The sequence below is a fragment of the Dromaius novaehollandiae genome, chromosome 1, assembly GCF_036370855.1.
Source record: "Dromaius novaehollandiae isolate bDroNov1 chromosome 1, bDroNov1.hap1, whole genome shotgun sequence".
Lineage (NCBI taxonomy): Eukaryota > Metazoa > Chordata > Aves > Casuariiformes > Dromaiidae > Dromaius > Dromaius novaehollandiae.
In genome coordinates, this window is record NC_088098.1 from 138239375 (window position 1) to 138266068 (window position 26694).

At 39.3% G+C, this 26694-nt stretch overlaps 1 protein-coding gene across 3 annotated transcripts in view; it reads right to left on the minus strand.

Moving 5' to 3' along the window:
• FRMPD4 (FERM and PDZ domain containing 4) overlaps window positions 1–26694 on the minus strand; it is a 314384-nt gene that overhangs the window by 107353 nt on the left and 180337 nt on the right. For all 3 annotated transcript variants that reach the window (XM_026117225.2, XM_064500344.1, XM_026117239.2), the window contains one exon: window positions 14838–14954. In XM_026117225.2, coding sequence (XP_025973010.2) covers window positions 14838–14954 — 117 coding nt within the window. The remainder of the gene's footprint in view (window positions 1–14837; window positions 14955–26694) is intronic.

The following is a 26694-nucleotide window of genomic DNA, read 5'->3' on the forward strand; positions in this document are numbered from 1 at the left end:
GTTGCAAAATATGCTTGAGAAGCCAAATTAATCTTAAGATAGTCCACGCTGAGCTTTAGGATAGCCTAAGAATGGCAGGCAGTCCAAGTAACTTAAAAGCGCATGAGGGAATGTCTATATTATGCTGGGTCTTCAGTGCAGACATATAGTAGATTTCTCTTCCATATACCAGAAGTGCCTATATGCTGACATTTATGTAAAAACAAGCCAAAGACTCTAGAGAAAGATCATTTTTCTATCATTAATATTTACACGAAAACATCACTTTTACTTTCCAACATTAACTTGGCACAACACTTAGCCTGGCAACATGTGGCCTGATTAGTTTTTTCATTTGTCACTGAATGTGAGTTAAAAAAAAAAAATCTGCATGCAGTTCTTAAGTTTTGACACAGATTTAGGGGAAGAGAAAGACAGTCTGTCTATCCTTGAAACAATCTATTTAACCTTACCATATTTCAGCATTTCAATCAAAAAGAGACCAGTGACACTTTCTTTCTACCATTTGCTGATTAAAACACAACCATCAAGCACAACAGGACTCCAATTATGTGGCAGACTCTATGAGCCCCAGTATTACAAAACACACACACACAACAAACCAAAAAAAATGATCTACCAGGCAAATGTGTCTGGGGGTTCAACTAGTCAATTCTCTATATTGGAAAAGAAAACCAAACCAGTTTCAGCAACAGTAAGCTAACTACTATCTAGCTAGTTTGTTCTAGGCTGCCAATTCTTCAGCATAGGGACACGAGGCATCCTTTCTCTTCAAGGATGTCAGGGAAATGCCATCTGACTCTAAGTATAGACTGTGGAAGGGTTTGCCTTTCATACAAGAAGATTACAGACAAGAAACAAGCCAACCAACCAAGCTTCCTGCTCTGAGAGACTCTACAGAAAATCCTGTCCTGTTCCTCCTCCCAGCTGGGCACCAGCTTTTCTGAGCACCATCCACACACAGGGCTGAATTGCCTATGCAAGACACGGGACAAGCAGCTGTGCAGCTTTTACACATTATGCTCAGGTGAGAGGGTTCCTCCTTCAGGAACTGTATTCTTGAAGGCTCATGCCATGAAAGCAGCTGGTCCTCTGATCTGCCCATTAGCTCACACTTGCTTTAATTAATTCTAGCCTGGAAACGAGCAGAACTGGTTTGAACAGAGTTCCAAGATGCTGCTGTTTTGATCTCTCCGACCAGGCGTCAGTTGGTACCCTTTTGCAATTTCTGGCCACCAACGGTATGACACTGTGGGCAACCAACTCCTTAGTTCTTTCTTTTCTCTCTTAGTTTTTAAGACCTACTCAAAATCCTACCACACGTCTGAAGGCTTGGAAATCCCCATTTATGTATACCTATATTTTAACTAAAAAGATTCCTAAATGGAAAGTGGTGATTTTTCAGTGCACAAAAGCTATGTTAAGCTTTTGTACGATTTCGTTTTCAAAGGTAGACCATTAGCTCATCTATTCCCAGTACACTGTTAAAATAGTGGAACACACATTTTAATAGGATGCTGGCAATAAGAATCAAACAACAAAATCCTTAAATATCATTACTGTGAGCTGCCAGAATCAGCCCCTCATGGCCCAAAACAAAATGTCTTTTATCAGGATGGCTTTTCTCCAAGTCTCTGCTGTCCAGCTCAAGATACTAACTGGATTAAAGAAGAACAATAAAAAGAGCTGCAAAAAGAAACTCTGAAACAAAAGGGATTTAAAATAGAAAGAAAATCAGGAAGTATCTCTTTAGACTCCAGAAAAAATTATGTTTTTCCATCTGACTAAGCCCAGGGACAACTCAACTTAATGCAGAACTCCTAAGAAATGGTCTCCTGTATAACATGAGCTGTTTCTTAAGAGACTTCCCCATGTATCTCTGCCCTACTGATTTTATCTTATATTTCATTAATATTTTATTACTGCTTCCTTCTATATTTGCTGGATACTTACCAGAAGCTAACTTTTACAGGGCCTCTGCATTTGTGTATGAAGACAGAATGCAACTTTAAACAGATATAATCCACATTAATTCCTACCAAACATATTCAATACTAATCTCTCCCTTTAGAAACTCACCTGATGCAATGATGTTGGATATAAATACGCTATTTATCATGAATCTTTAACTTAACTATTAATCATGAATCTCTCTTCAAAATAAGATGAGTAAAAGAAATTGCATCTCAACATCCAAGGAAAGATATCTTAACTTAAAGGCAACACATTTGGACCATCAGACAACTACTAAAACTGAAGAAAGTCTTTTCATAAAAGCACAGTTAAAACAACTGTTTGTTTACACACAAAGACCTAAACTTAAGCAATCCAGCTCAAGGTGAGCAGGCAGTAGGAAGAAGAAAGTTCTGTGACATTAACGATACATACCACATGCAGCTTTTACATTAATCAGGAAGCTGAATTATGCTTGAAATGAGTAGGGAGCCGAACTCTTCAAAGAGCATATACACTCCCGTGATCAAAACAGGACATTGCAAATGTATTCTAGCACGTTTGGCAAGTTCTGATTCCCACAGAAAAGATACAGTTGTGAGCCCATCTCCCCCTAGGTCTCCTAACACAGCTTCCAAACAGCAGGTCTGCTATCCAAGGATGGACGACCCATCCCAACAAGAAGAATAAGAACAGTGTGATCTCAGGACTAACCTCAGGCAAGTATGTACTGATTAGAAGCACATAGCTTGTTCTCAACAATATCTGGTGAGATGGAAACACTGACCCAATGCTCATAAAGGAGAGGCATTACAGAGGCTACATCTGCCTAATACATGACAAACAGCTGCAGATCATTCGCACATTAAGGGCAGTTCAATCGTGCTTCTTACAGGTTGATGGGAAAGAGTGACAGAGGAAGTCCTCATGAAGCAAAAAAGAATGCTTTGAAGATTGCTTCAAAAGTGGCATTGCTTAAGACCATTGGCAGGCATTTCTTGGACAGACAGCCCACAATTATAACATTGCCCATCACACTGAACACTTGCTGATAAACCAAAGGTAGTGATTAATACCCCCAGTTAAGACAGGGTACCTCAGCTTTATGCAGCATTAAGAGACCCTTCCAAAATGACTGGAATAGTTCTTCTATAACCTAATCTAAATCTAAACTGGGGGGGGGGGGGGGGGGGGAGGAACCCAAAACCCACACACAGAAAGCTGAAAACTCCAAATACCAGTAGATTTGCCCATACAATCTTTTCCATAAACACACATAAGAGGCTAGGAATAGGCTGGGGACAAGCAGAAATACATTAGAATAGACTGATCAATGCGTCTTCACTGAGTATCAGTGTGTCTATTTGCACTGTAACTTTACATGCGTATTACTCATTGTAATTGTTACCTCATAGCAGAGTTGCAAATAACCATCTCTCCTCATTACACGTAAAGTCATTAGAAAGTTCATTTAAAAATTATGAGAAAAATGGCTCTATTTTTCTGTTGAATTTCTTAAATTATGGCAAAGTTTGTTCTTGCTATTTGTACCATAAATAATATGCATCTTCAAGTTTTAATTATGGAAATCAAAATAAATCCCATGAGCAAACACTTACGCATATCTGTCTGCTGAGTTCCTATTTGTAATTCCAGCTAATTACTTCCCCTGTCAGGAAAATATTCTCTGAAGTACCAAGATGCCACAAAAGTGCTTCAATCTCTTTCATTTTATGTCTCCCAATGTTTGATATAGAAAATGTAAATTTATTTGACTATTGCTGAAGGAGTAAGAAACTTGAAATAATCTCTGCACTGTCAGCAGGTCTTTACCTTGTGTGCTTAATCCCTGTTGCTATGCTTATATTTAATTGAACAGCCACACAGTTTGATTGGTTTATTTTAAATTGAAGTTTTTCTGTAAAACTGCACAGGATACTAGTGAACTCTAGATAAATGACTTTAAATAGATTGCAGTGAGTCATAATGTTGTCAGTGACTAGATTAATTTGAGTTCAGCTAAACTATTTCTTCCTCTTAATGTTATACATACATGACATCATACTACGAGGATTATTAGCATTGTATTTAGGAATTCAGCACTTCAAGTATAATAAGCAATGTTTTGCTGTAGGAAGGGAAATTAAAACCTAAATAAGAATTAAAATTCAGTAAGCTTTTGTTGGCCATATCAACTTGTCTTATTAAAACAAAGTACCTTGCTGTTCTACAATAACAATCCAGATAAGCACCTTTTACAGTAGGCTCACTCTATTAGAAAATTTTCTCTTTATAAAACTGTAAATATATTAAAATGACAGAAATGAAACCAAAGGAAATATACAATTTATTCAGTGTCAGCATTTATGTATCCCAGCATGCAGTTCCTTAGAAGTATATTAATGACTGTTGGAAAGACATCATCAATATGATATTTCCTGGCATGTCACACTGTATTAGATAACTTGCTTTAAATTCTACACATGCACTATGAAGAACTGGTCTACTTCAACTGTACCATTTAAACAGCACCAATATACTCTGATAATTCTTACTCCTTTTTCACTCTATAACCCAACACCAGCACATTTTCTTCAAAGTTTGTAATGCCTTAACCGAAGGCCTGGAGGGAAATATCACCTAGCTTTTGCTGTAACTGGTTCCAGTTCCACCACTAAGAGTGCTGGACAGCTTCATCTTATTTATCTTTTTCAAGCTTCTGGCCACTAAGGCCAAAACACACAGACTGCAGTATCATACTACCTTTATAGTGTTTTAAATTACCAGTTTGTTATCACAATGCCAAGGTGACCCTTACAACACACTTTTGAGGTCTGACAATGATGCAAGTTCTGAGAAGTTTTGAAATTTCTGCCTTAACTGGAAATGAAAGGATGATTTAGTTTACCTACGGGCTCTAAAATTGGAAAAGGCCCTCTTATTTTTACAGACTGACAACAAATTTGGTTCTTTTTTGTTTACAGAGTTTCCATGTTTGCCTCACTGGAGATATTAGCACATGACCTCAGATTAAACTTAATAGTTTCTTAAAAAGTACTCCCTCTCTTCCAACCACCTGCATGGCTTTGCAGAACCAGAACTTGATGCTTTTAATCTAGATTCTGTAGGGACTGTACTCTGTTTATAAAAGAGGCATTTGAAATGCAGACTCCAACTGGGGCTGGTATCATTCTTATACAAACTGTTTACATTAATTAATTTCTTCTACGCTCCCAGAAAGGGCAGGCTGCAATATCAACATAATACTCCTACAGATGCACACACGTCACGATGCCCAGATGAGGTTACGCCATATGAAAGCTGTAGCCTGAAGCATGGCAACTCAAAGAGTAACCACAATTTCATCTTCTCACCTCCATACACTGTGACCCTGGGTTAGGATACCCTGAAATTTCTTCTATCCAGGTTCTATTCCAGAAGTTTTATTCCACTTCCTAATCCACCTTCAAACACATAGGAGTAACACTTTTTCAGGATGAAAGACTCCTCTGAATTTCATGGTGTCCCCATCCAGTCTGTGTTTGGAGAAACCGCTGGGGATTAGATCACAAACACTTACTGAGTGTTTGAGTGAGAGGCCTGAAGTGAATCGATGGTTCCCCATACTTCACTTTGGTACAAATACATCAAGGCAACCCACATTATCAGTTAAGGCCTTCCTGAACAAAAGCTTTTCCTCTTCTGAATAGTGATACCTTCATCCATACCTTTTCATGCAACTCTTCTCATCTTTTCAGCATGAGCTATCCTCTTGGTTGTCACATTCAGCAAGTGATCTTTCTGCATGCATGCACAGACGATTTGGAGAGGGCAAGTCAGCACATATGAAATGCGCCGTGCTGCTGTGGCTAGTTCCCAAGTTAGTGCACATAAACTGGCTTAGGTACAGCTACCTTACACTCCAGTGAAGTCTCCACCTTTCCTTGTTCTAGTCAAAATGAAAGAACTCCATGAACCAACATCTCCTTGCGATTATTCCCTCCATTATAAAAATGATTTATCCCAGTCAATATTAACATCATTCGGTCATATGCATGATTAAAGCAACATTTTTTGCGAGTGAAGGACAACTGTTAAATTACCTTCTCTGATTTAACAATACTTTTTCAGCACCTAGGGGCACTATTCAGCCCCTAGGCAGACCACTGACACAAACAGGTTGCTATATATTTTTCCTTCTTCTCCTTCCTAATTACTCAGATCTCCTTTAAGCACTCATTTGCAGTTGTGCATCCCTGTTGCTGATTTTGTTGTCTATCCCCACTCCTCCTCCCACCAAACAAGTCTGTCCTTGAGCAGGTCAAACCCATAGCAACAGAAAGCAAATTTGTATGCAGTCTGAAAGAAACATAGTAGCACTCTTTCTCTAATTCCATACTATTCATGTGAACAGTCTGAGCGAGGAGGGTTAAAAAAAAAAAAAAGAAAAAAGAAAAAAAAAGAAAAAAAAAAAAGGAGAGAGAAAGAGAAAACCCAAAATCACCATACCAATCAGACCTGTTGTCCGTCTGGTCCGGTATCCTGTCTCTGACAGTAGTCAGTACCCGCTTCAGAGGTGGGTGCAAGAAACCTTGTAATTATAGAATAACCTGATTAATACAGGAAGTTTCGTCCTAGCCCTAGGCACTCAGCAGCTGACTCACTCGCTTGTCTGAAACATAAGAATTTATATCTGCTCTAATTTCTTTTAATTCTATGTAATTTAATGGTGGAAGACTCATTACAAATGTACATTTCTCATCCTGTTTTGAACCCTACATTTTAGGCTCTACTGTAACCTGTGGCTGAGAGTTATATTTGCTAATTATATAGGTTGTACTATTTTTATCATTGTTAAACTGACTGCCATTCAATTTCATTGGATGTCCTTTTTAAGGATGTGCAATAATTGGGCCAGAGAGCATGATTCCACTGGCTGTTTACTCAGATACTCACTTGGGAGAGGAGATGCCCAAAGAAGCAAATTGCAGAGAGCCTTTAAGGCACTACCCTGCAATACAAGCCCCCTTCTTCATTCATATCCCTACTCTGAATCAGAAAGATCTGAGCCCTCTTTTTCAACATCCTACAGAAGTGCTGTCACTCCTGGCTGAAGGAGGATGAAACAGCAGCAGTGGTGCTGTTCATATTTTTGTGAATGCCATATAAAACCTCCAGTGAGCCTAATCCACCTTTTGTCTATACTTAGAGATGAAGGAATGTAATGCATTCATTGAAGTGCTGTGTAACATCATATCTACAGGGTAAAAGGTGGCTCCTGTGGCTTCCAACTTTCATTACAGTCTTATGTACTTTAAGGTACAAACAGCAGCAGCTTTTTCAGGATCCTGGAGGATGAACAACACTGTAATTATAGTCAAGGCTTTCACTATACTTTATATCCTTTATATCCTTTGACTGTTTTCAGAACCTTCCAACAAAGCAAACTCCAGGGAAATACTCTGAGAAAGGACTAAGCTAACAATAGACGTATACGTCCTGTAGAACATACGGGCAAGGTGGCTGGGATCAGGTTAGAGATACCAATAGAGATTTGGAGAATCTCTGATCCTCTTATGTGCTTATTTATTTTGAAATAAACTGATTAGCATGCTGTGAGCCTCATTTTTGCATCTGGTATGCATTAGTGGCCCTTAATAAGCAGGATGCTTGATTGATATGTCATTAATATCATCAATGATTATGTTCTGTCCTTCCACACTGCTAGCTAGCTTTGAGAGCTGTAAGTATATGACAGTGGGAGGAGCGGAAGGCCAGACAGGATTCTGCCACATACAGAGGAACCTCACCTTTCAGAAAACATTAATGAGTCTCCTCTTCTACGTGGAGCAACCAGTCAAAGAATAAGATGAAGACTACTAAAAGAAAATTTAGGATAAGTATTTGAGTATAGGAGAGTATTCCCTTATGGCTTTGCTGTTTTATAAAGAAATATGGTACACTGAGGTATTAGGATGCTGCACTAGAGACTAATGAGCACAAAGATGTTCCCTCTGTTTTATGTACGGGACAAAAGCTGGCATTCAAGAGTTCCATAATTTGGAATTAGCATAGTTACTGAGCCAGGCCAGACCAACCAAAAGATAATGATTTGACATGCCAAAACTCACAGAGCTGATAATGTTATGTGCAAGACAGCATAACTTAGAGAAAAAAGAATTAAGTTTGCCATATACATCTAGAAGAAGTCAGGAAGAACTCAGTGTTAATAAACACAAAATAACAGCTAGAAAACAGCAACAGGCACCCAATATCAAAATATGCTGCAACGTGTTTCAACTAGTGTAGTAACAAGGTCATAACAACATGGTAAGATTTGGAAAGACTTTGGACCAGCAGGTCTCTATGAGCTCCACTGTGTGTTCCAGGGACAGACCTGGGATTTCAAGCCAAACAGTAAAGCTGTAGACTTTGACCTCTGGATGAGCTTCCTTTTATTTCATGCCTGGGGTCCCAGCAATTTGCTCAGTTTGTTCCAGACTGAAGCACAGAAGTAAACTAATATGCATCAAGTACAGATGGTCAGGGTCCTTGGAGTGAAATCAGGAGCAAATCAAACCGATAGCACAGACACACTCTGTCATCCCATCCAAGGCAACAGGAAGAGTTAAAAGTAAATATGATCAACAGTATGTCCTGTAAACAAAAATATGGCAATGACTTAAAGACCCCTCTGAAAATTTATTTTAAGAGTAAAATAATTAACTACACCTTACTGGAACCACTGCTGTTTTGAGTCCACATAGGAAGGGCTACACTTTGTTTCAGTTAACCTGATTTCACAGACACTGACTTTTATTTGAATGATAGAAACCAGAGCCACAAAAATGCCTAAATTCTAATACCTTAAGAATTAAATAGGAATAGGAATCACAAAAGGATAGGTCTTCCACAGCAGCAAATGTTACTTCAACATGCACCTTAGGGTAGAGCTGTAGAGCAGCTTAAAGCCAACATATGTCTCATGCAACCCTGCTCACATACTCCTGATCCTTCCCTTGTATAGCACTGATGCTCATCATTTGGCATTAGTCCTGCTGTGAGTAAGAGCTTGGACCAGCTGACTTCCAGGGGTCTCTTCAACCCTAATTTATTCTGCAACTCTATCTGACCATGCAGAGAACTGGTTAAGGGAGCTAAACTGTCAGAAAATTCATTCCTTTTCTTGTGGGACTGATTTTTTATTAGCTTTTGCCAGTTTATTTCCCTCCATTAACTCCCTCCCAGGTCTGATGAGCATCAAGGCTGATACAAGGGAAAGGGCAAAAAGGTACATGTCGGAAATAGATCGTGGCAGTGGCAACTTAGACCAGCTTCAATTGCCATCAAGCTAAACCGTCTGTGGACAAAATCAGCCAAAATCTTCCTGCTTTGCTTTGTCTCCCTGAAACCCTACAGTCACATCAAATAGACTTTTAATAACTTTCAGGTTAGTATTCAAATTAGTGCTATAGAAATTTCACCTAATCACGTACTATACAGTGTACATAATAAATGTGAAGAAAACAGGCCTTTAAAGCAGTTAAATATACATTGCCAATTATTTTGTATTGAAGGTCTGGCTTAATACCGCTTGTGCTGTACAGAAATATGCTGAAAGAACACTAGATGATTGCCATCCTCCCATACCGAAATGTATTACTTATCTCATTAAGGCTATTTCAAGTAAAAGTGGCAAGCTAAAAGGGAATGGGTGAAGTTCTGAAACTTTAATTTACCATGGCATAAACTTAAGAAAAGCATTTCAGAGGTTTGCAAAATGACCCCAGTTGTGTCATCTGTACAGAGGAGATAATGAATTGATAGTGACATCTCAAAACATTTTGATAAAAGGTTCTTCTCACAGTTCTACAAAAGTGCTGTCTGGCAATGGAAGCTACCACTGATTAGCTCAGGCCATAGGGGCTTTGATAGATTTGAAAGAAACCAAATTTGCTTCAGTAGAAAGAATAAACATCTCTTCACATTCATGCCTTAAAGCACTTGCACCGACACTATATAATTATTTTTCATTTCACATAAAGATTCTCTTGGTTTCTCTATTCATTCCACAATTTCAAAATTACAATATGTCTGCTTGCAGTTGAGTGGATATTCACAAAGGACACTAAATAAATTATTTAAGTAAAAAACAGTTAATGTTGCTATGAATTATCTTATTTGCTTGTACAGAACTCGTGCACATTTCATCATGGTAATACCTGGTTTATACATCTTTAACCAAAAGCAAATGAAGGATTTGAATTGCTGTCTCTCCTTCAGTGTGATGCAATTTGTTAATTTGTATGGTTATAAAAAGTCTCTGAGACAATACGACAAGCTATCTTGCTGATCTCTCTTCTTCCTCTATAGACATAACTGTCAACAATCATCTCATTATTTCATTCCTAAAAGCCAGAAGTGAAAAATGAAGGAAAAAAAATTAGGTATTGGTTTCATTTATGAGTGAAATTAGTGCTAGCAAAAGAAGCCATTTGAAAGCTAAGGAGAACTTTTCCTTGGACAAATAATAGGCACTATAGGGACAACTACTATATGCGTCCAAAGAGGAATTGCTGATAAAATCACTAGACATATTCAATCTTTGACCTTTCTGCTAACATGAAAATCTACATCTCAAGACTACCCAGACACAGGCTATAAGCTACCAGGGACCTCATTCACTAGTAACTGTGGTTAGATTAGAGCTGGTGATTCACTACAGCAGTGCACGGTTCCAAGTGGTTTCATGGTTTCATTCCATTTTCAAAGTTACTGGTTTCTAATGCATCCAGGTGGATTATCATTTTGTGTAATATGCATTACTATTCTGGAGACATGACTGACGTACGTTTTTATAGCCAATGTTGTGCCCTTTAAAACATTTGGTACAAAAAGATGTACTGTAAGTATTCTCATGCCATGTGTATGTATGTAGCACTGTTCAGCTTGCATCCAAGAAGGCTCAGAGATATCAATGTGTAAGAAAGTCAGGCAGAAAATATCAAAGGATTATGTAAGACAGCTTCCTCAGAGTCCTCATTCTTTCCACTCCTTAGAGCAATCTATTATTTTTCCACATGCTATGATAGCATTATAGTTTGGATATCCTCAGCCTTACTAACAAAACTTTACACCAACTTTCAATATAGGCAACTGCAACATACCAGGATGAATAATATAAGTGGGTACAAATTTGATGCCAAAAGCTCAGGTAAAACCAAGAGACCCTGAAAGCCTGATAAATTCTTGGCTCGGTATTAGCTACACTTGGAGCTTCTAGTCACTGCTAAAAGTGAGACTGAGTTGCAAATATATATGCTACAGTACAGAAGCTGAGATTTTACATCTTTGGCTTCTTCCTCTGACACAAAGAAAAGGGAAAGGACATCTCCCTTTGCAAAGGGACTCTTCACTGCAAAGTTAGCACAGAAATTATTTCTAGATCCCTGGCCTTCATAACCCAGTGAGGCTCTTTTCCTAGCTACCAAGATATCCATCCCATGATCCATCCGCTACCTCAGTGCCCCTTGATTAATGCCTTCATGCAGTATAGGAGTGTTCTCACTGCAATTTTGTACCCATGCCTTGGAGTTCAAACTGTCCTCTGCCCCCTGCCTCCATATCACAGCCTACCCTGCAGGGAGTAGGGAGCTCCCACTCCATCATTTTGATACTGTTAAGCTTTGCAAAGAGTTAGAAGTTGCATCTAGGAGCCCCGGTCATCTCTTATGCTAAATAATATATAAAAACAAAGTAAAAATGGCTCCTAACAGAAAGGAAAGAAATATATATGAATGTTAGAAAACACTAACGTTAATGGATGCATGTAGCTCTTTTAGTAGGTATTTGTAATAAAAGTTAGGCTTTATAAATTACAGTTTTTAGCTTGAATTAGGCCAGAAAGAGATGTCAAGATATGAAGAATCAAAGGACATGGTCCTAGGTGAGATACCATGGTGGGAATAAACTGTCACACCTACAGAGAGAGCTGACTCAGAACTAGGTCAGGCAGGTTGAGGTAATCAAAGGGTAGAAAACCCAGGCTACTGGTTACACCCATTCTGCTTGGAGATAAAGTAATAACCCAGGCACACGCACCTGTCGTATTTGTAATAACGCAGCTTTGTAGTTGTAGTTAGATAACCAAAGAGCAGCTCTGACTGGAAGTGTCCTTCTGGCGCCAGGCTTCATGTTTACAGTGAGGGTCACCCAAGCACAAATGCAAGAAGATACTTGCTCTCTCACAATCTAACATCTGAAGCTTGGGCAAGATTTATCCCTGGGCATCTGTTACCGCTTTTTAAACACTTGAAGCTTGTGAAAAGGAAGGATTCTTCTTATTGTTAAATTTCTGGAACTATGCTGTATATTTAATTCATGTAAAGGAATTTTTATTACTTTCCTTTTATTACGTGTTTTAAGCATTAAACATGAAATTAATCAAGTGACAGTTACCATCAAGCTTGTAATTTTTGCCCGCTCACAGACAATTTGGAGATTGTGAGAAGTGGGTTCAGAGGCAGAGCTTTTTACCTATCACCCAAACCTTGGGCACCTTGAAAATGGACTACAGCAAACCTCGCTTTGCTAAATCCATTTTTTAAATTAAAATAATTTTGCAAGGCAGAGCTAAGATCTCACCAACACGTTAAGTTCTACAACCCGTTCCTGCTGTCCCTCAATCCTGAGATGCCGGTTTTGCTTTATAAAATTCTAAAGGATCATCAGAGAGAGAAAGCACTAGAGACACCCACTCTAAAATGTCTGGCCCAGTACAGCTGGTGGAAGCTTTTGCTGAGAGAGAGAAATGGAGCAACTGGTTGTGTATGACCCGACTTGGGAGAGTGGCCCAGGGCTCCAACGCTTCCTCTCCTTTTGTACTGTGAAATGTGGGAGGCTTATGTTTTCCAAAGCTGATGGGAGGGATCAGATAGATAGTACTGCAGTGGAGTCTAGATCAGTTCCAGCTGCATTTATATATTTAATTTGACCAAATTTATATATTTAATCTGACCAAATGGAAAAGTGACGCATCTCTTCACTCTAATGCATTCACAAAACATTGATGGGGCACCCAGAAAAGATGGGCAATTATCTGTTATAGCTGCAGAAATCTACATACAAACAAATAGAAGGAAGACTAAGGCCCCAAAGAGAATGGGAGGCAAATGCTTCATAAGAGCAGGAAAGTTAAAACAAACCAAAAACAACCACACATGAAAAACCCTCCACAAAACAGATCCCCCCACACACATTATTTAAGGCATAATTTGGCACCGTTTCTTACAGAATTTTGTTCCTCGATTCATTTTTATGCATCTAAAGAGCTGTAAGAGGATATGGCACTTTAGCACACTAAAAGGCCATCCAAAAAATAAACAAAATAATCATTAGCTATTGCAAGTTAGAAAATGTTCTCAAATTACAAAATTAATGACTCCTAATGCACTGCATGCTGTAAGCCACAGCTGTTCATAGTTGCACAGGAAGTACAGCATCCCACTATGCGACCAGTGAGAGAAGAGAGAAATCAAATGTGGTGCCTGTCCTCAGAAGCTAATGTTATCGTTCAAATAAATTTCAGCCCTGCAGAATAGACCTTCTGCATTCACTGCCATGCTGCAGAGAAAACGCATGCCCCTGAGCAGTTGCTGCCGATATGGACACGGACCTGCCGCAGCCAGGGGAAGAGCGCGCAGGAACCACCGGCACTTCCTCCTTACTTAGCTTCCAAATCTACCTCTGCAATTTTTAGTGGTGAAGATACCTTCACTAACTTGAGTAACAGAAGCAGCATAGTTGCATTAACACAGTACTTTTGAGGTTCACATATTCTTCTTGACAAAGCTAATTAGTTCAGCCAGAAAACCTAGGCTAATATACTTGCATAGTGCCTGGCATTCAGCTTCACACTGCCCAGCACTGCACCCTGTGTCTTACAGACACACACAGCATGACAAACATGTATTCACGGAAGAATACGAGATTTCAAAGTCACCTTTGAGCTCTCATTAACCCAGGCAACTTGCTGTAATATGGACAGGTCTAAAATCTCTCTAAATCCTGAAAGCCTTTCCACGGTTGCCTGCAGGTCACCACAGTACTCCAAATCTACCTTCCGTGGCTCCTAAAGCACACCCCTCCGAGCAAGCCAAGGCAAAGGCCCTGTGCAATTGGGGAGGGTCAGAGAGAAGAGAAAGAGGGATCCTCCTTCTTGCACAGCACAGTTCAAGTTGTGCAGAAGAAGGATCTTGGGTGAATTCAGTGCTTTTAATGGTAATTTTAAAATAACTTCAATCCTTTTATTCTGTGTTATAAGAAAGGATTGTGATTCTCACCCAGAACTTTTTAAGCACCTACAAGCTCCCATTCAGACTGATGAACATAAAAAATGAAATAATGAAAACCTCCAGCCTTCCACATCAGCGAAATCAAAATGCTGGAAGTACACATCTTGATCCTGTACAGCTTCTTTACCAGTATAATGAACTTATTAGGCAAACTAAAAGAGCTTACATGGCAGAGATGGATGGGAGTTGTTAGTCCCAGCCAGAACCGACCTTTTGCCTTATTCTTTAAACATGGGGATTTTTTTTTGTTAATGACATTTGCTGAAATTCCTCAACGAATTACAGGTCCTTATATTATCAGTGTTTTCTTGGCTAAATGAAGAAATAACCAAGGACCAAAACAAAGTTTTATAAAGAACAAGGCACAGTAAAGTACAGGTAAAGCTATTTCTGTGCAACAAAACAAAACAGATCAACGTAAACTTTGTAAGACTGAAGCTGATATTAGGATTCCAAGGAAAATAGTAGCATGCTGCTGCACTGTGATACAGCATGAACCTCGTGGTTGCACCAGCTCACACTACCACTTACTTGAGGAAGTAGTCTCTTCCATCTCTGTTTGCCGTCATCTCCCATCCATAAGGTGTTCCCTGGTTCAAGCTCCAGGTCCCTGAAGGATGCGGCCAGCCTGAGGACTTGTTCCTGTGGCTGCAATTTGGGTGGGGGGGTGGGGGGGTGGGAGGGGAGAGGAAAAAAAAAAGACTTTTCTATTGTAATTGTTCTTTTGATTTACTTCTTTCACGTCATTCACTGTGGCACCCAAGTACTTTCCAAGCTATGAAATACACAGCCAAAAAACAGGCAAACAAAAACAGGTCTACTCACATTTGTTACATTCACCTAGGAAGTGGCAAGATACATGCATTTCTAATGGTCTTTGAACCCAAGCCTTTGACAGGTGAATCTATCACACGCCACCAGTCCTACACCTCCTTTTCAACAGCGTACAGCACCAGAGATGGAGAGCAGTTCCATTCATTGTCACTCCCTGTTCAAATACCTGTTTTCTGCACAGTTTTCGCAAAACGCCCTTGCTGCGCTCATTACACAAGTGGACGCACTAACTGGCACAAGAGGCAACATCAATGCCCTATCTCACTATTAGCAGCCTTTATTTATTTTTTTTCAGTTATTTTTTCACCATACACTCCTACTTCTGCTGCGGGAATTGCAGGTACAGAAGGCAACAAATAGTACTTTCAGCAAAATTAACCAAGGCATGAATATCTACAATGTACAGTCCAAAAGAGAAAAAGAACAAGAAAAGGAGGCAGGATATCCAAAGATGCTACAGACCAGCTGAGGGTGCTTCACAAACAGGTGGAGATGAATCAACACACGACACTACATATAGTCTGAAATTTAGAAATGCAAAACAAAGACACATAGAATAAGGGTGTGTCTTGAAGTAGCCTTCTCCTATTTCCTCTGCCTCTTCTCTGCCTATCAAACATAATACTGATGAGTTTTACTTCCTAGATTTACATAAGTTCAAATGTTAGCAAGGAACTTACATCTCTATCTAAGACAACAGATAATAAGAACTTACTTCTTTTAGAGAAACAGAGAGTAAGTTAACCTGGCGAACATTCTTTTGAAAAAGAAATTGGTCTCTACAGACAACTCAACAATTCATTGCAAATTCCTAAACTCAACAAAGTTGTACATAATTAATCTTTCCCAATGGGGGAACGCATCATTTAAAACAAGCTAGCTACCTCCCCTTCCCCTTTATTTCAAGGATTAATCACCACTGAGAAAAGACATGGTACTTCAAAATACAATTTACTTGTAAAGTAGAGAATTACAATGGAGTGCTAGATATCATCTGATTTACCAGTTACATTAAGTACTCTATCATCGAGGAGTAGAAAAACATTTCCGTTAGCATATTCATACTCTAGTATTTGCCATAAGAAAGGGCTTAAATCTAATATTTAAATACGCTACAAATTTTAATAAAATTAAGGCTACTCATGATTAAACCAATAAATGTCAGATGTGTTACATCACCCCAGATAAGTGCAACTAACCCACTCTTAATCAGAGGAATGCATAAGAAACAGGCATTGAAGGAAGAAAACAAAGTTTTAAAATAAGTATTTTTAACATTTTCTTACATGCAGATTCACGTAAAATTGAGCATAAGCATTCTTGTGCCTCTGCATGCTTGACAGAGGAAAAAAGAATAAAAGAAGTGAACCACCCTACAATCTGTGGATGACAGGGTAAAAGATACTAAAATGGTAAACAAACTGTATACACAAACTCCACAAGCAATGTCTTCCACAGCTCACAGCTTAACTATATCCATAGACTTCAAACTACACTTAAGATCATTTGGGATCTTAAATACTTTGCAGTTAGCTAAATCATAGTAGAAAGCAACCTATTTTATCTGTGTTGTAAAGACATACCCATGCATTTAATATCTACTTTTCACTTCAATTAAATATGCTTTCACAACTTTGTGCTTCAGTTTCTCCATCTGTAAAATGGGTATGACAACATTAATTTCCCATGTAAAGCACATCAAACTTCTACTGTCAAATGATTTGTAGGAGTCCAGGACAATGATGATGATCATTACCATTCTTCTTTGTATTCAAACCAATGGCTTATCCTTGTATGGATTCTAATATCAAGAGATTTTAAGCTAAATTTGATTTCTCTGAAAGCTTTCTTTGAGCTCTTAAAAAATTACTACTGACAGAACCTCATATAATGAAGGGTAGTAACTGCCTTACTTGGGCTTGCTTACTATAGATATCTCTACATCTGATCTAGTCTTCCAGACTTTCTTTTAATCAACGGAAGAGCAAGTACTATTTTAGATACTGGGTGCATTGAAGATGCCACACGAGGCATTAGATGTGTGCAAATTCTATGAGGTGGCTCCAGAGAGGGGAAAAAAAATGCCCATAGCATGTTTTCAGTAGTCATTTGTACGATTCAATAATAAATGTTCATGTTACAACAACAAAACCAGGTTTTACACTCCTGCATAAATGAAGCTCAGAGGTGATTATCGTTGGTGATTCCCAGCAGCCTGTACAGCCTGAGAAATGAGAGAATGAACTGCATTATTTTCTTTTAGATGCTTCCATCCACTTGTTGAATATTATGCTGCCTGGCTGCAAGGATTATATGCAAAGGACATTACAAGGCCCAAACAATGTTATGAAAGGAGGAGGAGGAAACCATGACCAGGTCGGGCATTTCACCTGGGGGAAGCACAAAGTCATTTTGGCAGGCATTACATGCAGAAAATGCCTCAGTGGTGAGGAAACTAATCATGCTATGGGAGATCCCTGTCTAAATCCTACCTCTCTGCAGGCACCCAAGTGATCTTGGGCAAATGCCTCACCTGTCTGATCACCATTTGCCATTTCCTTTCCTCACAGGCAAATTGAGAGGAGAAGCACACTACAGGACTGCCCAAGTCTCTGACAGATCTGCACAGTTCCCAGTACAGCTACCAGAAGGTTAAGGAAGTGCAGCTTGCACCCTAGCAAGCTCTTCTGCAGAGCATGGCTGTAACTTGCTGCTTGCTGTCCACAACTGCCTCTGCTTAGTGCAATCAGCCCAGCTGCTGAAGTGCTTGTTAAGGTACAGCTTTTAGGTGGCCAACTTCAACACCAAAAGCCTTGGCCAGCATCATTCCAGCAGAGCCTCGGAAACAAGGTGGTTTAGCTATGATATCCTGTTCAACCTTCTTTTGACATCCTTGCTGTAAATGTAGAAAAACTGACCTGCTGAATTGCTTCACGTTGAACAAATTCAGAAAATCATGTAAGCAGCATGTAAGGAACCAAGATGTCATATGGAGGGACCTTTGTACTGAGAATATAATAGCTGTGCCACAGTGAACATCTTAATCTCAGCCTGTTTTCTGTCCTGTGTTTGAAGCATGACTAAAATAATGTGTCTTCATGTGTCAAGTTTTCTGTACTCCATGTCAGCAGACCATGCTTTAGAGTAAGCACAGGGTGAGTTGTGCAATACGCAGAATATATTCAGTATAAACTACTGTACTAACAAGAGGTGAAAGTCTGGTAATGATTTCTATCTCTTCCAATATCAAAACTAGAACAGTTTGAATTTTTAAAGTGTATTATTATAGCCTAATGTCCAGAGGATTTTAGATAGTTTTATTGCTTCAACTGAAAGTGGAAAATGACAGTATTTGATTTTTAAAGCTTCCAAAATGAAAAAATTAAATTTTCTGGAAAATTAAATAGAAATAAAAAATAGTATCTACAGATTCAGACAATAAGCATGCAGTTTTGCTCCAAACCTATCTTTTTAACCAGCAACTAGAGATTCCTCTGCAGGAATAGGTCTTTGCTGTAGGAATCTTGACAGACTCTTTAATTACATCACCTCTATAGCTCAACCTTGTAAATTTTGTTACAAATAAAACACTTCCCTGAACTAAGCAGAAATGAAGCTTTCAGGCTGTAAATTTAAACAGCATAAACTGGTAGTGACACCAAAAGCAGCATTCCTATCCTCTCAATATCCCTACTTCATGTCATGTTGCTCTTGTGCCAACACAAGTAAATTGGATCCGCTTAAAACTAAGCGCTAGTTTCTCATCAGATCCATCTCCACCTACTCCACTTCTGGCCTCACAAAGACAGGTAGCCATATGGCAAAAAAAATGAAGGGTGGCACAGAAACTGTCTGCTTCAGATACTCCTCAGGCAAAGACAGAAAGTGCTGGGCTAAAATGGAACGCCCCAAATTTGTTTAGCATATGTGGCATCTACTGGGGCATAACACTCATCGTGTAATAACAGGGGGCCCACCCATTCCAAGGTGGCCACACCCAAGGCCACCATCCAAGGATGGATATTTTTAAGTCTGTCCTTCTCCACAGACGGGGGATGCCAAAATTCTTGTTTGCTTAGGAACGAAGTTGGACAAAGAGTTAGGAGATCTGCTTTATCACTAACTAGAGTAGTCTTCGCTCCCTTGCCTGAGGATCCCAACTTGCACATTGTTGACAGATTTAAAACTGTGACAGAAAGTAGTAGCAACCTTGAAACCCTCTGTTTTTGTCTGTTTTCTAATGATATGAAGAAGGCAGAAACCTGATTAGCCCTGGTCATAGCGGCCTTCATTCTTGCTTCCTGCAACCTCAGGCGGTTGTCTATTTTGAAGAACGATCCTCTGCATAGGTCTGGATAGATGGATCCTTGCTGACTCCTCGGAACTGAAGTACGAAGAAATAAAATGGGCAAGCTACTGTATGGAGTTTATAAACCCTTCCTCCCCTCTTCACAGCCTGATCATCTCTTCCCTCCTGTAAGCAGAGGGTGGAAAGCAGTGGTGATGCATCTGAGTTGACCCCACCTCTCCATCCCTCTTACTTTGATTAGCCAAATCCTTTACTGGGCAGGAAGGGGAAGCATTTCATTTATTCATTTATGTGTTTATTTTTAAGGCATGGTAGCACCAGTTCCATGATTAACACTTTCCTTGATTGACACCAGCACACAAGGGTATCCATCTATATTCTAATGTCCACCTGCCACTTTCAGTTTGATGCCCTCTTGCTCTTGCACTGATGGAGATAATGAACAATCACTCCCTTTTTATCTTCTCCATGCCACTTACAGTTCAATAGATCTCTAACATAACCCACCACTGACGCTAACTGTCTCCTCCTCAGCCTAAGGAGGTCTGATCTATACAGCTATTCCTTGTACAAAGGTTTTCATAGGCTTGATCATCTTTGTTGCCCTTCTCCAAAATTATTCCATTTCTGTGCCTCTGTTGAGATGGGGAGATCAGGCTTCACACAATACTCAGGATATGGCTTACACTGATGGGCTACCTCCTTAGTAGACACTAGATGTAGGTATTTCATGAAGGAGTTGAGGACCACCTCTGGTGTCTAGGCTCTCAGTCAGTGAAGAGCTAGAGATTCAGTTCACCCCAAATTAGACACACAAATTTGTCAAGCTGTCAACCTGTATTGACTAGATCTTCACTGAATCTAATTTGGAGCTCGGACACCTCACTCACATGTAGATACTAAAATTTGTATTTCAAGCATGTGAATCTGGAGATGAATTCTACATCACTCTCACAACAACCCTTTGGAACTAATTTTCTTTAAATTCCTGTGTAACTTAACATTGGCAAATTTTATTACTTTATTATTTATTCCCCATTCTATACTGCTTTCCAAAACAGCTAAGAACAACACCAAAACAAGCACAAATACCTTCCAAGCTCCTAGAATCTAGATGGTTTTAGTGAGAAATTCTAAACTACATTTGGCAGATAAGCTTTTTCATCCTAAGGAGCCTTTAGAATTTTGGGGTAAACACCATCTATCAATTTGCTACTGTTTGCTTCATTGATCTGATCTCTGACATCACTTTCTAACTTTTCAAGTTGGAGCAGGTCTTCCATGAAGTTCTCAATAAAGAAGAGTTCCCTGTATAGGAATGCCAGGCTCCCCTTCAAACACACAGAGATGCAAAAAATACACCTTTCCCTTTCTCCTGTGGTGTTATTTTCTCCTAGTATTGCTTTTATATAACAATTATCTTCTACTTCACAAACTCCAGCAAAGGCTGAAGTCATGTATAGTTTCTGACAGAAATGTTCATAACTGAAAAAAATCTTTTTATGTGAAACCATGTATAAACTTCCCAAATACAAATCATTTAAAATACCAATACTCTGCCTTTTCCCTCTTTTAGTATCTTTTGTTATTAGTAAATTTATAAGCATTTACTTTGGACTTCTTCTGCTGGATCAAAATAGTAGAAGGATTATATTCTAATCTTTTTTTAAAGCAATCTCTTGAACAACACAGTTGTAAACAACAGTGCACAACTAAAATTACAGAACTTGTATTCTAAAGATTTGCAGTATAATGCCTTGTTTACCACTCAGATATTTAATGTGTTGGAAGCATCTTTTTTAACATCTTGATATGCTCATGGTACTTATTTACAGCATTTCTTCATTCCTGAAGGTACTACTATCTACAGGGGGATCAGTGACTCATCTAAGACAGACACAGCTAACTCAGCATTCCTAATGAAGTAATATCAGTGGACACACTGGCTTCCTTCATGTTACTATACTGAGAAAAACTTCTAAATTATGAGTCCTGGCTTGTGCCCTGGCTTCATCTCAAGTCTGCAGTGATACAAAAGCCAGTTGCTCTGCACCCCACATACTGGTACACAAGCCAGTCCATCTCCACCCCATCATAAAAGGAAAAGCCACAGAAACAAAAGCCACTTTACACTTCAAAAAGTTCATTGTCAGATGACCAGGACTTCACAGCATTCCCTTGTAGATGGCCTGGTTACAGTGATCCCTGGGAGGTACCAATAGAAACACCAGAGAAACAGAATTTTGTATTACTATTTTTTAAAAGCAAAAACATCATACCTAATGCATGTGCCAGGGAAAGCTATCTGCGAGTAAGAAACATGTTCATGACTGAAGCAGAGTTCAATAATATCTCTATGATTTTTAATCTTCCACTGCCTCAGGAATAGAAACCTGCTTTCTTAAATCCACTTCTCACCCGCTCTTGTCTCAGAAGACTATATCCTACCTCAATCCTATCATTTTAATATGAAAAATGAAGAAAAAAAAAGAGTTTTAAAGGACTTTGGAGCTATACTATCAAGATCAATCATCACATTTTGCTATCAAAACTCTTCTGAGGGGCACTAGGCCCTACAATAGGACATACGCGATGGACAAAAACTTTTTGATGCTCAATCAAGAACAGTGAAAGGGTTGCTACAGAAGTAGTTCTATCAGAAGCACAACAGAAGGAATCCAGACCCATCACACTATACTAAAAATGTTCATACTGGGACTTCTACTAATAAATCACCCGCATATGGGAGGGAACTTTAATGACTTCATCTGACAAATTCAGACACCCTTCAAATACTACAGATCTGCATGCTTTTAAATCTTTTGCTGGATGAAGAACTAAGAGATTCTAATTCTCATATAAACATGCACTATGAAGGCTTTGCCTTCAGCTAGGTAAACAGCTCCTCAGTACTGCGTGGTGATGCCCCAAATAGCCACTCTTTACCAGTATGTTCCCAGGACTAAAAATCTACATGACAAGATGACAAAGGTACAAAAAACAAATTGGGACAAGGGATGAAAGAAACCATGTGCGGCAACAGCAGTCCATTCCAGACCTGAATAATAGCTTCCACTTGCCCCAGGCGAGGGACAAAGTGAAGGTCTCATCACTCCCAGGGGCACTGTGCCTATTCCAGGGTGATTCTCTTCTCTGCTTCCACAATACATTTTAAACTCCTGTCCATCAGGACAGCTGCTACTTGCACTCTCCTGCTGAGCAGTAGCTGTTTTTCCTTTTTACAAAAATTGTTTTCACATTCTTATTCTCTACAATCACCGCTGTCTGCAAACTTCACTTTCATTTGTTACTTTTTTTAAAATTTTTGACGTCTTATCTTCATTTCCCTCTCCTTCTCTCCCTCTATGTCATATTTCCACTATTATTAAAGATGTGCCCCCATTACACAGAAAACAAAAATCTCCATTATATTTTCTTTTAAATTGCCACAACTTTCCATTTAAAGCACACTGACCCCATTAGAGATTCACAGTGCTGAAGAAATTACTTTCCTTGTCAGAATCTTGTTTTGCAAAAACCAGAAAGTATCTTCACAAGAAAATAATGGTTTGGACTTGGATGTTTGTAAAAGGCTTTTTGACTTTCTGTTGCATAGGTTGCTTTAGCTTTACGCTGGTATGCATGAGAAAACAAAAGTCTCTAAAAACTGAAGCATGCAAGATGGCTTTTCTGTTTTAATGGGGTTTTTGACCTTAGGCTTTCTTAGGTTTACTCAGTTTTTCAGGGAGGAAAAAAAAAAGAAAGAAAACAAAAAGTATATGAAGTATATAAAAAAAACATTTGGCTCCTTCTCACTCAGTGAGTGGGTTACTGGTATTGCTTTCCAGATTTTCTGTAAAACATTTTTAATACAGGTTTGTTTTCTCTCAGACTAGGGCACATTGGAAAGCCTTACCATATCATAGCCAGCATCCTTCTATAGCAGGTAAACAAACTTTATGTGCATTCTCATTTTACATACACTGCAATCTTCAGCTATTATCTCTGACAAAATGACAATTATTATCAGGTGCTGAATTACACTCTACATGAGAATTTTTTGCTTTAATGTTACCATGTTGTTACCTCTACTCTCACTGCATCTTTGTGCCCTTGCCAGTACTCCAGTTACAGCGCAGCCATATCCTACTGCACTACTAATTCAGTGAACAGTACAGAAGCTTTGCCATTTCTGCCATACACCTGCAATATAGATGCTTGCCTAGGTTATTGAATGTGTTGTTACTAATAATCAGTTTATGGTAGTACAGAGTAGATCACTGGAAAAACGACACTGTAAAGTTTAACTACATTTTAGATAAAAGACATGTAACAATACACCATATACTTTCTTACCACCTATTACATGGTTGGCCATTTCTATGCTATAAAAATTTGAGGTCTATGTATTCATTAAGATTTGACTGTGAGTACTGCATTCTGAAAAGCAAATAGGAATTTCATTTTTATACATGGCAAATTTTATTTTTTTGCTAGTAGCATGAATGGGCAAAACAAATGAGATCTGAATACACTCAATGCAACCAAAACAAGCACAAAGTGATTCAGCGTTTGAAAAAAAGATACACAGCAAAGTGAATAGCTTTTTGAAATGGGCAGGTTTAATGCTTATTCATCAACTAGACTGTTTACCTGTCTGGCAGAGTGAAAGCAGTCATCAGCTCAGAGTGGAACCTAGAGATAAGCAGAATATTACACAGAGCAGCCGCGTAGCAGGGGCATGGGTAGATAGGAGAGGAAAAGGCACAGATTTGAGATGAAGGAGGAACCTGGCACTGGAATGAGCAATGGAATGTGGAAAGATATCAAGTTGTTCTACAATATTTTCTGTGAGCAGACAAATTTTCAATAATCATACACTACAAAAAACAGCTCAAAAATGTTCAGGCACTTTTGGGGACAGGATTTCTATGGAAACTTCGCATTTCTATAATGATGTAACCCTTATCTCAAGCCTGTGGACTAAATGTGCATTGAATTGCAGTGTTCTGGGTCACATGAAAAATCTTCAAGGAGTGCTCCTGCCATAATGTGACAGTTTAGCCCATAGGAGAGTGGAGCACATCAGAGGAAGCAGTGAACAAGGACCTACTCACACCTGTAATTGCCAAAAACGAGACAAAATTGTTTTTCTAAAGTTGAATTAAAGCCAAAATCCCTACTGCTTTTTTTTGTCAGTAACTCTTACTAGGTTTTATAATGAACTCCTTCAGTAAGCAGCAAAACAAAAAAATCTGACTGAATCTTCAATTCAGTTAAGAAGCAAGCATGATGGAGAAGACAGAAGGGAAAAACACCCTTACGCATCTACTAGTTCTCCAAATTTCAACTATAAAGAATTTTCCCTTTCTCCCTTTCAATTTGTTTGAAAATAAAAAAATTGGTGGAAAATAATGACAGTCTACATTAAACCTACTTTATAAATTAAATCAAATAAATGCTACCTTTTAATATTGAAAAAATGCTATTTAAATCACTTTTTGCTATCCAGATACTAGTAAATAATAGGAAGCAGCTATTCAAGGAGAAGCTCCAAAAGCCTGAGAGTCTTTTCCTCAAAATATACATTTGATAACCGGGATCAAGTTATAGCCACTGATCACTAGCTTAGTTTATTTCCCATAAACCCTTAAAAATATTATTTAGAAAAAATGTATAAATCTTTCAGAGGAGTATAATAAGGCATAAATCAACAAATACAGGGATTAGTTTGTGAGAGATGCACTCATCAGAAATTTCAGTATCAAGGTAATCAGGATCTGCTGTGTAGACTTCACAAGTCTTGAAATACTATGTTCAAACACATAACCATAGTTCAAGCTATTTCATTCTGCTTTATGAATGAAAAAAAGTCTCAATATTCACAGAATCAGAGAATGGTTGAGGTTGGAAAGGATCTCTGGAGATCATCTAGCCCAACCCCACTGCTCAAGCTGGGTCATCTAGAGCAGGCTGCCCAGGACCATGTCCAGATGGCTTTTGAAAATCTCCAGGGAAGGAGACTCCACAACCTCTCTGCGCAATCTGTTCCAGTGCTCAGTCACCCTCACAGTAAAGAGGTTTCTCCTTATGTTCAGAGGGAACTTCCTCTGTTTCAGTTGTGCCCGTTGCTTCTCATTCTACCAGTGGGCACCACTGAGAAGAGTCTGGCCCCATCCTTTTTACAACCTCTCCTCACATATTTATACACATTGATCAGGTCTCCCCCCTGCGCCTACTCTTCTCCAGGCTGAACAGGCCCAGCTCTCTCAGCCTTTCTGCATATGAGAGATGCTGCAGGCCCTTCAACACCTTTGAGGCCCTTTGTTAGATTCACCCTAGTAGGTCCATATCTCTCTTGGAGAGCCCAGACCTGGACACAGCACTCTGGGCATGGCCTCATCAGGGCTGAGAAGGATTACCTCCCTCTACCTGCTGGCAACACTCTCCCTAATGCAACACAGGATGCCATTGGCCTTCTTTGCCACAAGAGGACATTGCTGGCTCATGGTCAACTTGTTGTCCACCAGGACCCCCAAAGCCTTCTCCACAGAGCTGCCTTCCAGTAGGTCAACACCCAGCCTGTGTTGGTACATGGGTTATCCCTCCCTACGTTCAGGACCCTGCACTTGCCTTTGCTGAACTTCAGGAGGTTCCCCTCTGCCCATCTCTCCAGCCTGTCAAGGTCCCTCTGAATGGTAGCACAGCCCTCTGGTGTATCAGCCACTCTTCACAGTTTTGTATCATCAGCAAACTTGCTGAGGGTACGCTGTGTCCCTTCCCCAAGGTCACTGATGACTAAGCTGAAGAAGACTGGAGCCAGTATTGACCTCTGGGGGACACTGCTAGCTACAGGCCTCCAACTAGACTTTGCACCACTGATCACAACCCTCTCAGCTCTGCCATTCAGTCAGTTCTCAATCCACCTCACTGACCACTCCTCTAACCCACACTTCCTGAGCTTGGCTATCAGGATTTTATGGGAGAGAGTGTCAAAAGCCTAGGTGAAGTTAAGGTAGACAACATCCACTGCTCTCCACCCATCTACTCAGCCAGTCATCCCATCATTCCACCTGGCTTTAAACAAAAACTTCCAAAACTCGGAAAATATAACAAAAATATTCATCCCCCTGTTAAAACACTAACTACCATTTACTTTTCTAGATTGCACTTGGGGGAAAAATACAAAAATCTTTGGAAAAGGATCACATAAATTTTGTGTTGGGCAATTCATTTACATTCTTA